Here is a 10,998-nt window from a genome sequence, read left to right on the forward strand (position 1 = left end):
GACACATTGTTAAAAGTGTGCTCGGGAGTAGCAAATATTTGTACACACGATCTTTGCACGCCGGTCGTTCGTACGCCAGACATTGTCTTTTTCAACGTTTCTTTTGAAACCAAAAGATTTCTTTGATTCCCGAAAATTTTTGTGTGTGTGAAACCTAAAGTTTAGCTTGATTCATTTTATTTTTTTGGCAAACAACTAATTCCATATTACCAGTCGACTCCACGTCTCAACTCGATAGCTATGCTCTTCGGCATTATAGAAGATCTATGCACACCGGAAAGAGAGGGGCCGAGGACGCTCGTGCACGCCCGGTTCGTTCGCTTATTGTGGAAGTCACGAGCTCTTTGAAAAGCATCCGGGCAGCGCCGAATCATCCAAGGTGCCACTTTGAGCCCATTCGGCTCGGCTGTTATGGTCGCGTGACGAGATTCGACGTGCTTTTGGCAGAAGCGAGTCGGACTTTTCTCCACGACGGAAGTTTCCGAAGTAGCTGGCTTGTTTGTGGCGCGCGCCCAGGTAAGCTCGCGAGACGGCCAGAAAGATTCTGTCATTGGGGTGCGCCTCAGTCGTCTGTCTCTTGAGCGCAATTCCAAAGTAACTTGAAAAAAACGGACATGGATTTGACTTAAGCGCAAAGGCAAAGGACTAGCGCAACAAAAGTAACCCGTACTGGCGAATGGCGTCGTTGACGAGTTCCCTTATCTACGCTTCCTATCAACCTTTCATTCTGTGCAGATTGTTTTATGGCTCAACCTATTTGATTAAAAAATAATAATTTAGGTCATTGTGTCGAACTCCAGTCGCCGAGGGCGGAAATCCTGCATGTTTTCCGCTTTTCTCCCCAACACACCTGATACAAACGATTAGCTCATTAGTGAGCCCTGCGGGCGCTTGAAAATGATAAAATCATCCAAATCATTTGAACCAGGGCGAGTAGATTTCTTCCAATACATAAAAAACTTTGAAAGGTTTACAATCAAAACTAATGGTAATGTTTTGACATTAACAGTTGAAGTTGTAGTTTTAAAAAGATGATTTTATTGGACCGGCTCATTCGGGAATGGATTTTCCTTCATGTGAACCAGAAAAAGGGCAAATTCTAGTCAGCCGACCATTATTAAAATTGTTACATATGAGGATCAATAATGGCATATGGGCATAAGTTGGACTGATACAGAAACTATTTTTCCTTCTAAATATTCGCCTCAGCTTTGAATAGAAACTGTCGTAAATATACTTTTTAATTTTGGTTTTGCATATTTAGTAAAAGATCCACAGAATATCAATCATTTTTAGTTAGTAGTTGCACCTGGTTTTCTTTAATGTACGCCTCGGGCCGCTGAGGAATGGACGGCGGGCCTCCAATGTCCCCCGGGGCCCAGTTTGGACAACTTCACAATGTGCTTCATATTGAATGAATTTGAATTTTGTCTTTCAGGTTTCGACATGGCGACGCTAGCCCCTGACACCAACACCACACAAAACAGTAAGACCACTTAAAACACCGCCTTTAGCTTTTGTGTTTATTTTGGGGGGGGCTATCGCTGTCATCAAGTCACATGACAGCTGCGTTGATTGCGTTCGCAATACCGCCACTCTGAAAAGGTGGACGTTTCATTTGAGCCACCATTTGGGAAACATCGTCTTTCCTAATGGCCACCCGCCCCTCAATTTCCCGATCTACTTTTGTTTGAAAAGTGATGAGGGGTCTTTTTCAGTCAACTGCAAGTGGCACAATGGCTGGACATTAAATATGGCTGGATTTTGCCGTCAAATTCAAATCTCGCAGCCACTGTACTAATCAGAATGCGGTGTTAAGACAAGCAGTTCTCAATTATTTTTTGCAAAGGTAAATATTTTTTTTTCGTTACAGTAATATATATATTAATGATATTTAGTTGCAGCTTGCTTGAGTCTCTCAAAGACTTTTGAGGCTGCCACCTCAAAATTTACACAAAGGACGTTAAATCCATCATAGAACTGAATCGCAAATGCCTCTAGTTTCAATACAAAACGTTAATTATATGCAAAACCTTTGCATGTGCTAATACCAAGGGGAAAATAAACGAAAATGCCAGCGGTGTCCCTTCAAAGGAGAAATGATATCAGTTCCAACACATCATTATTTCTGATGCGGCCGGATCCACGGAAAGGTACCGGGCCGCGGATGGTTGGTTAGGGACCTCCGGTTTAGAGAAGAAAGAAAAAAAAGTTGACACGGTTTGACTTTAATAAGGAGAGCGCCACAGCTCCCCCCGGGGGCAGGATGTCCAATTACGCAGCAAAAGCAAAGCCTCGTTCTCACCCCGCCGCGCTATTTGAAAAGTACGGATCGAAAGCGCGAGTCGGAAGTCACGAGTCGTGAGCGCAAGCCGTCGTTTGATTGCAGTCTCGGCGGTGACGTCGACGGCCCACCCGAAAGCGGACACCACGGTCATCGCAGGTAAAAAGCCTTCGGCCCCGGCGGCGTCGGAGCCCGTGTCCCAATCCGGCTTTGTGCGCCCGCTCCTCAGTGGTGGCCACGCTGATCGCGCTGACGCTGGTCCTGCTGGGCGCGCTGGCGTATCGCTACATGTGCCACAACAAAGGCGACTACCGGACCACGGGGGAGCCGGCCCCCGGCGAGGACCCCGACGACCGCGCCCCAGACCGGGCCGCCGGCCAAAAGAAGGAGTATTTTATCTGAGGGACTCCGCGCCGTCTGAAGGTGGGCCGCTCGCCGCAACGTGAAGAAAGCACGGGAAACTATTTGCTGTCCGTGTTCTCTTTTGGGACGCCCGACGATGATAACGGTGGAAGGTTTTTCAAGCCTGCTTTTTTATTCGCTTACGTGTGCCGCAGTATTTATCAAATGTGCCTCTTGGGGTAGGGACCCTATCCTGTTTTAGCTGTTACCTTGTCCATTTTTTGGTATGAGTTCTTACATGCCTCAATTTGACCTCCATGTTTGACAAATATGGAAGGCAATAAAAAGGCGTGTTGCAAAAAATGGCCGCTTTGTTTTTTTTTCTAGTTAATTGGAGAAAAACTTCCATCAATCCATTTTCTAGAGCCGCTTATCCTCACGCGGGTCGCGGGCTTGCTGGCGCCTATCCCGGCTGATTTGGGGCAGTAGGCGGGGGACACCCTGGACTGCTTGCCAGCCAATTGCAGGGCATGCAGGGACCAACAAGCACCCAATCACAGCAAGTTTTAATAACACACGTGTTTTAATTGGACAGTCATATGATTTATATAACCACTAAAATCAGGGGTAGACTTCTAGTTGCGTTGTTTAAAATGTCACCCAAATTGAAATATATATTTTTTTTACAAGTTGTAAAAATGCAATAATAGTTAAAGTAACTACGCCGCAAGGACTGCAAATGTCATAAGTTGGCTGCTAGCGCCACCCGGTGGTTTTGGGGTGTCAACACAAAAATTCCTATTGCGCCCCACTTGTTCGTTTCCGTTGAAAGGATGAATGCAAACATCGGGGGAAGTGCATGATAAAACACCAGGGCTTCAATTCTGTCCAAAATTGACAATATTTCTAATCCGAATGGCAGTAAATGAGCCCGACATGGGCTAAATTTGACACCTTTAAGAGGTACCTCTTGACCTCCCCTCTCTAAGCGTTTAGAAGGGACGGTATATTGAAATGTGACATTTTTTGACCATCTATGCAATACTTTAACATCCCTGGTGTTTGAATTTTCTTTTCCTTTGATAAGCCAGAGTTTTGAAAAGCCAGAGTTAGGTCAAAATTTCCCCCAGGGGTTAAATGAATAATTCATTACATTTTACAGTGCAGAAGCTGCACTAGGAAGCAAGTATATGATCTAAATTTTCTGCAGGATGCTCCGTTGGGGTGTACGTCTGCCATCAAGTTCTTTAGAACGCTACTATGCACTTCAAGTAATACATGTGTAACTTTAAGAACAAAATGAGCACATTTACTTAGAATAAAGGAAATTGTGTGTGTGTGGGGGGGGGCAAAAATGCTCTGCTCACATTACAAAAAATGTTCTTTTTATTTAGCAGTGTGCCCATTTGAATGCATTACATGTGAATAATTTTCAACAAACTTCTCAAATGTCCAAAATAACTCTTATTCTAACCTTCCGTTTTGAAATCTTAAGTTTAGTATAAAAAAAGTTAAGTGCACCTAAGTTACCGACACTCCTTTAGTCATTTCAAAAGACAGAACGTGCGCAGAAGTCCGTCATCGCTTTAGTGCTGCGTCCTCTTTTTTTGTTTTTTTTTCTTCCTGTGTTTTTTTTTCTTGTTTTGTTTTTTTACAAAACATGGGAAAGAGAATCCCTGAAGCAGGAATGTCCGTGTTGCTTTAACAGAGAGGAAGTCTGCCGGGCTGCGGTTGGCATTACGGCCGCATTCCAACAGGAAGTGATTCATATTGCTGGCACGACCGTCACACGCAGGACAAAAAAAAAACAAAAAACTAAATCATGCTTTGTCGGATACCCAGTGAACATTGAAAAAAAAAAAAAAAAAACTTCACGTAGTGTAGTTTAAAAAAAAAAAACAACTCAGAGCAATACAGTGCGAAAGAAAATGTTCATAATTGAATTTGGGCTCAAATATCGCAGCGGTTTCAAACATACGGCTCGCGGGCCGGGCCTGGCGTCGTCTTCAGCTATAACAGGCGTGGCCAACTCCAGAGGAGTGCCACCCCCCATGTCATATCATTTCATGACAACTAGACCTACCGTTATATTTCAAACGCAGCGTTGGTCGTTCAGAACAGATTTTTCGGCAAGTTTTTGAAATTTTAAAATCATTTCATGTATTCCTTTCGAATCAAAAACTCTTTTCCCTTCAAGTATGGATTTAATACTCAACTATTTGGGATTCGATGTCCGGAGTCTTAAAAACGCGAGAATACGTCCCTGGCATCGAATGACCTCATGGTTGTAACAATAAATTAGACATATAACAGTTGGCAAACATCCATAGTTGTTTTCCAATTGGATGTTTTTGAATAAGCGCATCATTAATGCGGACAGCAGTCGAGCCACTTGGCACAGTAGTTCACAGTTTTTCACGCTCACATACGCAAAATGATGAAAAATGACCGGCTTGGAATTTGCATCTCAGGTTGAAATGCTTTTGTAGTCATGCGCAACTTCAAGATGACAAATTGACAAATGCCATAATTGATAATAGATCAAAGATATTCTTTGGCGCAACTGCCTGGTAGTGTATTTTGATTTGTTTTTTAGGAGGCCGTGTCCTCAAGTAAACCAAGCCAATCGTTAGACATGCCAGACATCCAGCATGTGCGCTCCGGGTATCCGACAGCAAAACAAATCCAAAAAAACCCAAAACCAAACCAAACGGTTCCAGCATGCAGCCCGTCTCGCTCAACGCATTTGGATTGACTAAATAGCTTTCCGTTTGCCTCTTAACGTTTGATTTGTTGAAACGTGCTCTTTGGCACTTGACTATGTTAAATCTACGTACACGTTGGGCCAACAAGGTACAGTAAACCACTTTTTCCGCAAGTGCGTTTTTCTCTCATTTCTTCCGATGCCACTTGTGTAGTTTTTTTTCCTCCCTTAAACGTTGCGTAAAAGACAATGTCGATTTTTTTTTAATTTAAATCGTTGTGATCATTATACTGCTATTTACATGGAAATACAACATCTATTAGTTGAACTAGTCTAAAAGTTTTTCAAAGGGAAAAAAAAGACAAGTGAGGATTTTTTTTGTTTGTTTTTGGCGTGTCGGACTGCAATTGCGTTTTGATTTTGGGGATGAAGCAACTTGACTATCGCGATGCATGAACGCGGGTCCAAATATTGCTTGCCGTTCCCTAAATGTGCTATTTTGCTCTCCGGGCGGCTTACTTTCAACTGGCCGGTGAACAGCAATTTCGGGAAAGGATTTCATTTGCGCCCGTGTTGATTTGAACTCTTTCAGTGCCAAGTATCGTCGGAATAGGCGACCCGCCGATCGCGTCTTTCGGAGTCGTCGGGCGCAATACTCCCATCGGGTAAATGAAGAGGAGCGCCGGCCGCGAGTGTCGTCGCTCTTCGTCCGTCCATCCGCAAAAGAAAAAAAAAAACGTAGTCACTGGCAGACGAGTATTTTACGCGAGAATTCTTGCCGCTTGCGAGGAAAGAGTAAAACTGGATCTTTGACGCATATAGTCGTCATTGGCAGCGAACGAGGTCATTGATCAATGTTTTTATAGATGGCAGCAACGTACGGTGACATGTAGAATAATGACCTCATTCACCGGCAGCTCCGTAAAAATGACTTTTTTGTTTTTTTTCGTTTATAGCCGTCAATGACAGTGAATGAGATTATCAACACGCAGCAGCGTTGCTGCGTTATCACTTTAGGCTTGTGTTGCTTTTCAGAGGCCGAAATTGCACGTGCGGAGCACGGGATGTGTCGTATTCCCTTCTGTTTGAAAACATTGGAGTGACACCAAGCTATTTTGGACAAAAGGAGAAAATGAGCTTTTTTGGGTGAAAAGATGTGTTTTCCGCACAACAATGACTTTGAGACAAATTTATTTTTTAAGTAGCATCTGAAACATGTCAACAGTCCTTCTCTACGATAATACGTGAACAAAAACACTTAAAAAGTCTTTTTCATGGCAAAATAACAGTTTGCGTGCGCATAATGTAAGGGGGATGCTGGCCGCGAGTGTCACCTTTCAATTGATTTAAAAAAACAAAAACAGATTTCTTGTCACTGGCACACAACCTAAATATTTGACATGACAAATTCTTGTCCATGGCACTGAAAGAGTTCATTGTTTGTAACGTTGATTCATTTGACTTGACCGATGTTTAGCAGAGGAAAAGCTAACCCTAAAGCAAAACCTCCAGCGTTAAGCTACCTCGCTAACATACAGACTGACGAGCGGCCCCAAACAGAACCAAAGCGAGACCGGGCGCGAGACGGCGGGCCGGATTCGGCCAAAGACCGCCGCTGCTCATTTGATTGCTCGGCTCCAAGTGGAGTACTGTACCTTTCGCGAGGGTTCGCAAACATTACATTCCGTTAGGTGATATCGGTATTGTGGCTGGGCGGCCTGAGGAGAGGGGAGGGGAGGGGAGGGGAGGGGAGGGGAGGAGGGGTCACGTGAGGTCGGGGGAACGAGGGGAAGGGCGGGCGCTGGATGGGGCGTGGCCTGGCATTACCAGATGGTATAACCTCCGCTGGAGCCGCCCAAGAAGAAGTTGTTCTTGCGCTGCGTCATGACCACGTTGGCGCCCTGCATGGCCGCCAGCTGAGCCGCGTTTGGGGCGTGCCCGGGGGGTGGGGGCTGAGGGGCAATACAAGAGAATGTGGAAAGAGAAGTATGTCGTTAGGACTTTAACAACGACTTCACACAGGAAGCACTTCGCCTGAACCCGGACTCGAGTGAAGTTACGCGCTCGAAATAATCCCCCCGAAATATGTATTATTGCACCTGTGAACTTCCTGGATGACCGGAAGTGTAAAATAAAAATGTACAAATTAAACATCCTAAAAAGGTGCGTGCGTGTGTGTGTGTGTGTCTGCGCTCATCACCAACACATTAGCAAGCGCCATCTCAAGGAAAACAAGTGAACTGCATTCATATTGTCAACTACTACAATGAATATGACGTTTAGGAGTGTAAAAAAGGCTCAAAATGTTGTGTTTTTTTGTTTGCCAGAATTCCAAATGTTTCGTTTTTTGCTGAGCTACGCCTACAATTTCATCGCCGTGACTTCCCGTGTCACGTGACTGCATTTTTGCGTACGCGGGAGTCGAGTGGACGTCGGCCATGTGGTTGGCTGCTCGTTAAGTCGTACACGTCCCTATATTTGATTTAAGTGTGGAGTTTAAGTGTGTCTTATCTTTTGCAGGTAAATATATGCATCTGTCCACATCTAACCATCTGCGTATGTATATATCATCTGTCATCATTTAACCATCTTTAAACTGTCCGAGTAGAGTCTCTCACGCAACCCCTATCCCTGCGCCCTGTACCTATATACCCGCTATACACCCGAAACAATCCAACCACCTAGCACCTCCCCAACAAGAAGCCTTTTTTTTTTTCTTATAGAAATATACCACTGTATATTTAGGCTTTACACTAACCCTATAGAATGTTGTTATTCGCGTCGGGCGGGGCTTTGCTCTTATCACCCGAGGACAGCGAACGTCCAGCGCGATCCGTTTCTGTCCAGCGACGCGCCGACGGCCGACACTCACCGGGATGGAAACGCCGCTCCCGGCCGTAAAGCGAGCGCCGGCGTCGAAGCCGCCCTCCACCATCACCGTGGAACCGGGGGGGTACATGGCCCCCATGGGATAGTAAGCCAGGGGGACGTTCTGGGCCACGGGGCCCACGGGCATCTGCGGCTGCATGGGCATGTAGACCTGAGTGCCGACATAGGGGGAGGACATCTGAGGCACCTGGCCGCTCACCTGAGGGGGAAGCACATATCTGGGCTGGTAGATCTGTGGGAACACACGGGGAAGACGTCATTGCAGCGTTCGCGTTCGGGCTCGTGGCCGACGTCGCCGCCGTTACCTCAGAGTATGCGGGAGGCGTGTCCGCGTAGGGAGGCGCCTGAGGAGATAGTTGCATAGCGGGGGGGTACACGGGGGCCGTGCTCTGCTGAGGGTACACGCTCTGCTGGGGATAGGAGCCTGCAACGCAAACGCCTGCCTTTAACGCAAACGCGTCACACGCCGGACGCATCCGGCGTGGTGACGTTGGGCAAGGGACGTCGCCCTCCACGCCTGAGATGCCCACTTCACCGACCCGCTTCCATCCGACGACGTGGAGACGCGCGCCCCGAACGGCGCGACGCTCCACGCGCATGCACGGCAGGTGTATTGGACATACTTTATTGTCCCTGGGTGTGATTGGACGCGTGAACGGTTGTTTGCCTCTATGTGCCCTGCAATTGGATGGCAACCGGTTCAGGGTTATCTCCCGCCTACTGCCCGAAGCCAGCTGGGATGGGCACCAGCAAGCCTGCGACCCTTGTGAGGATAAGCGGCTCTAGAAATTGGATGGATGTTTCAGCAATTTTGTTGAAAGCGTATTTATTGTCAACGTTAAAAGTGTGCTTGTACAATTTTTAGGGATAATGATCTCATTTGTCGTTGGTGGAGGAGCCCGGGAAATAATTGCGAAGCACTGGTTTGTCCGAATCAAAGAAATGATGAAGATAGGCGCGCTGAAGGTCAAAATGCGTCGCGATCAACCAAAACAATAGTCGAGCTATTGGAGTCGGCCATCTTTGTTGTTTGTCTTAGTCTTGAAGCTTTTGAGTTTGGAACTGGGAAAACAAGTGGGACACATCCCACCTTCCACCTTTCTCGAATGCAATCGGGACGACTTCGTTAAATATCCACGAGACTCTGCGAACATTGTGTGTTATAATGAACCAAATGATCAGTAATTATTTGAATTTTTATTTCATGAGGAAAATGTGACATCTCAAAAAATACGGCGATCAAAAGGTCGTACCTGACTTAATGTCAGTATGCATTCATGTACGCAACCTTTGAAATTATTTAGGCGACTTAATATCTTACATCGCTTTTCTTGGAAAACGAAAGCAAAAACAGGTCGTCCTAACCAGCCTACAAACGTTCCATTATCGCCCGACAAGCAATGCGACACGCATTCGTTTGCGTGAACTCAATTGCGATGTCACCTTCAATGTGACGTTATGATGCTGCGAAACTCAACGTGATCCACCGAAATTCCGACGGCCACGGTCAGTGCGCGTATTGTCATCCGTCATTGCCCAGCTTGGCCAAAACAACTAGCATTGCTAACGTTAGCCTTTTGGCGACGCAAAGCGAGCGGCTGACACCGGAAAAAAAAACAATTATGTGCGGCTAAAATTACCTTTGTTGTTCATGTTTGAGCTTCGGTTCGGAGGATGTCAGATTATCACTGGGGACTCTGCGTCGCTTGTCACAGAGCCGTTAAGACGAACAGGTTGATGACGGTATAGCGCAATAATCCACTTCCTTGTTTTTCCGCTTCTTGTTATTGTGGACTGCGGTGACGTCACCCGCTCTCGTTCGTCGCTCCAGAGCTAGGCGGCCGTTCGCTTTCCTCCTGGCGCGCCCTCTGCCGGTGGATGCTCAGACCTTGAAACGTATATGTTAGGAATTCGAATTCAGGCTCCGATTCCGCAGGTATACTTCCAATGTATACAGAAAGTGAGTTGGTGGGCCTTGACACTCACAGACAGATAGACAGACAAGAGAGAAAGACAAAATACTCACAGGCAAGCTGGACAGAAAGACGCGACATATAGACAGACAAGAGAGAAAGACAACACAGACAAAATACAAACAGGCAGTAAAGATGGACAGAAAGTCAGACAAGACACAGCCCGACGAGCAGACAGACAGACAGACAGACAGACAGACAGGTAGATAGATAGATAGATAGATAGATAGATAGATAGATAGATAGATAGATAGATAGATAGATAGATAGATAGATAGATAGATAGATAGATAGATAGATAGATAGACAGACAGACAGACAGACAGACAGATAGATAGATATAGATAGATAGAAAAACTAAAAGCGAAAGCAATCACTTTCTCCCCGTATTTTATTGCACCATGTGATAAAACATCAGTATCAGTCAAAGGTTTTCAAACACCCTCCAATTGTTGGTGATTTTACATTCGTTAAACGTTTCCCGAATTGCAGAGTAAACGCCAAGTCATCAAATGCATGAAAACATATCGACGGAATTATTTGCCAAACAAACAAAATATCAATCAAACCAAACTTTCGCTCGCCTAACTTGTTAGTTCCACCGCCAGCTTCATGATGTCGACGAAGGTTTATAGCAGAAACGTCTCGTCCATTTTCAAGAATGAGATCTCGTCCATGATAAGAAGTCTCCAAGTTTGAACGTAGATGCACGCGTGCCTATTTTGAAAGTCAAGTAAGTCAACGACGACTAAGGCCGGCGGATGAGTTTGCGGCGAAAAGATGCAAACTCCTCGCGGTCGGTCGAG

General features: G+C 45.7%; 2 protein-coding genes across 4 annotated transcripts; one reads left to right on the top strand and one right to left on the bottom strand.

Annotated features, from left to right (window-relative positions):
• Positions 1-251: 251 nt before the first annotated feature.
• On the top strand, positions 252-4,341 carry smagp (small cell adhesion glycoprotein). Its single transcript, XM_088407690.1, has 4 exons — positions 252-516; positions 1,439-1,486; positions 2,390-2,443; positions 2,514-4,341. Exons 1-4 carry the CDS (start codon positions 267-269, stop codon positions 2,684-2,686), a joined length of 525 nt encoding a protein of 174 aa, XP_088263816.1. The 5' UTR covers positions 252-266; the 3' UTR covers positions 2,687-4,341.
• dazap2 (DAZ associated protein 2) lies at positions 3,995-10,039 on the bottom strand. 3 transcript variants are annotated; one of them, XM_088407694.1, is made up of 5 exons: positions 9,860-10,039; positions 8,525-8,643; positions 8,419-8,451; positions 8,203-8,352; positions 3,995-7,282 (listed from the first exon to the last, which is right to left on the bottom strand). In XM_088407694.1, the coding sequence occupies exons 1-5, from the start codon at positions 9,870-9,872 to the stop codon at positions 7,154-7,156; spliced, it is 444 nt and encodes a 147-aa protein (XP_088263820.1). In that variant the 5' UTR covers positions 9,873-10,039; the 3' UTR covers positions 3,995-7,153. The 3 variants fall into 3 exon arrangements, with proteins under 3 accessions (XP_088263820.1, XP_088263819.1, XP_088263817.1); XM_088407693.1 differs by lacking the exon at positions 8,419-8,451 and having other exon boundaries at positions 8,203-8,418; positions 9,860-10,038; XM_088407691.1 differs by having other exon boundaries at positions 8,203-8,451; positions 9,860-10,028.
• Positions 10,040-10,998: the final 959 nt, after the last annotated feature.

This window comes from Hippichthys cyanospilos, chromosome 2 (assembly GCF_059441005.1).
Source record: "Hippichthys cyanospilos isolate Australia breed blue-spotted pipefish chromosome 2, RoL_Hcya_1.0, whole genome shotgun sequence".
Classification (NCBI taxonomy): domain Eukaryota; kingdom Metazoa; phylum Chordata; class Actinopteri; order Syngnathiformes; family Syngnathidae; genus Hippichthys; species Hippichthys cyanospilos.

Excerpts from the sequence above, each read along its gene's own strand:
- smagp (XM_088407690.1), top strand. The coding sequence starts at position 267 with ATGCACACCGGAAAGAGAGGGGCCGAGGACGCTCGTGCACGCCCGGTT. Across the intron at positions 517-1,438 it reads TGTTTGTGGCGCGCGCCCAG|GTTTCGACATGGCGACGCTA; the intron begins GTAAGCTCGCGA and ends TTTGTCTTTCAG. Across the intron at positions 1,487-2,389 it reads CACCAACACCACACAAAACA|TCTCGGCGGTGACGTCGACG; the intron begins GTAAGACCACTT and ends GTTTGATTGCAG.
- dazap2 (XM_088407691.1), bottom strand. Across the intron at positions 8,452-8,524 it reads CGCCTCCCGCATACTCTGAG|ATCTACCAGCCCAGATATGT; the intron begins GTAACGGCGGCG and ends GTGTTCCCACAG. Across the intron at positions 7,283-8,202 it reads GGAGCGGCGTTTCCATCCCG|CCCCCACCCCCCGGGCACGC; the intron begins GTGAGTGTCGGC and ends ATTGCCCCTCAG.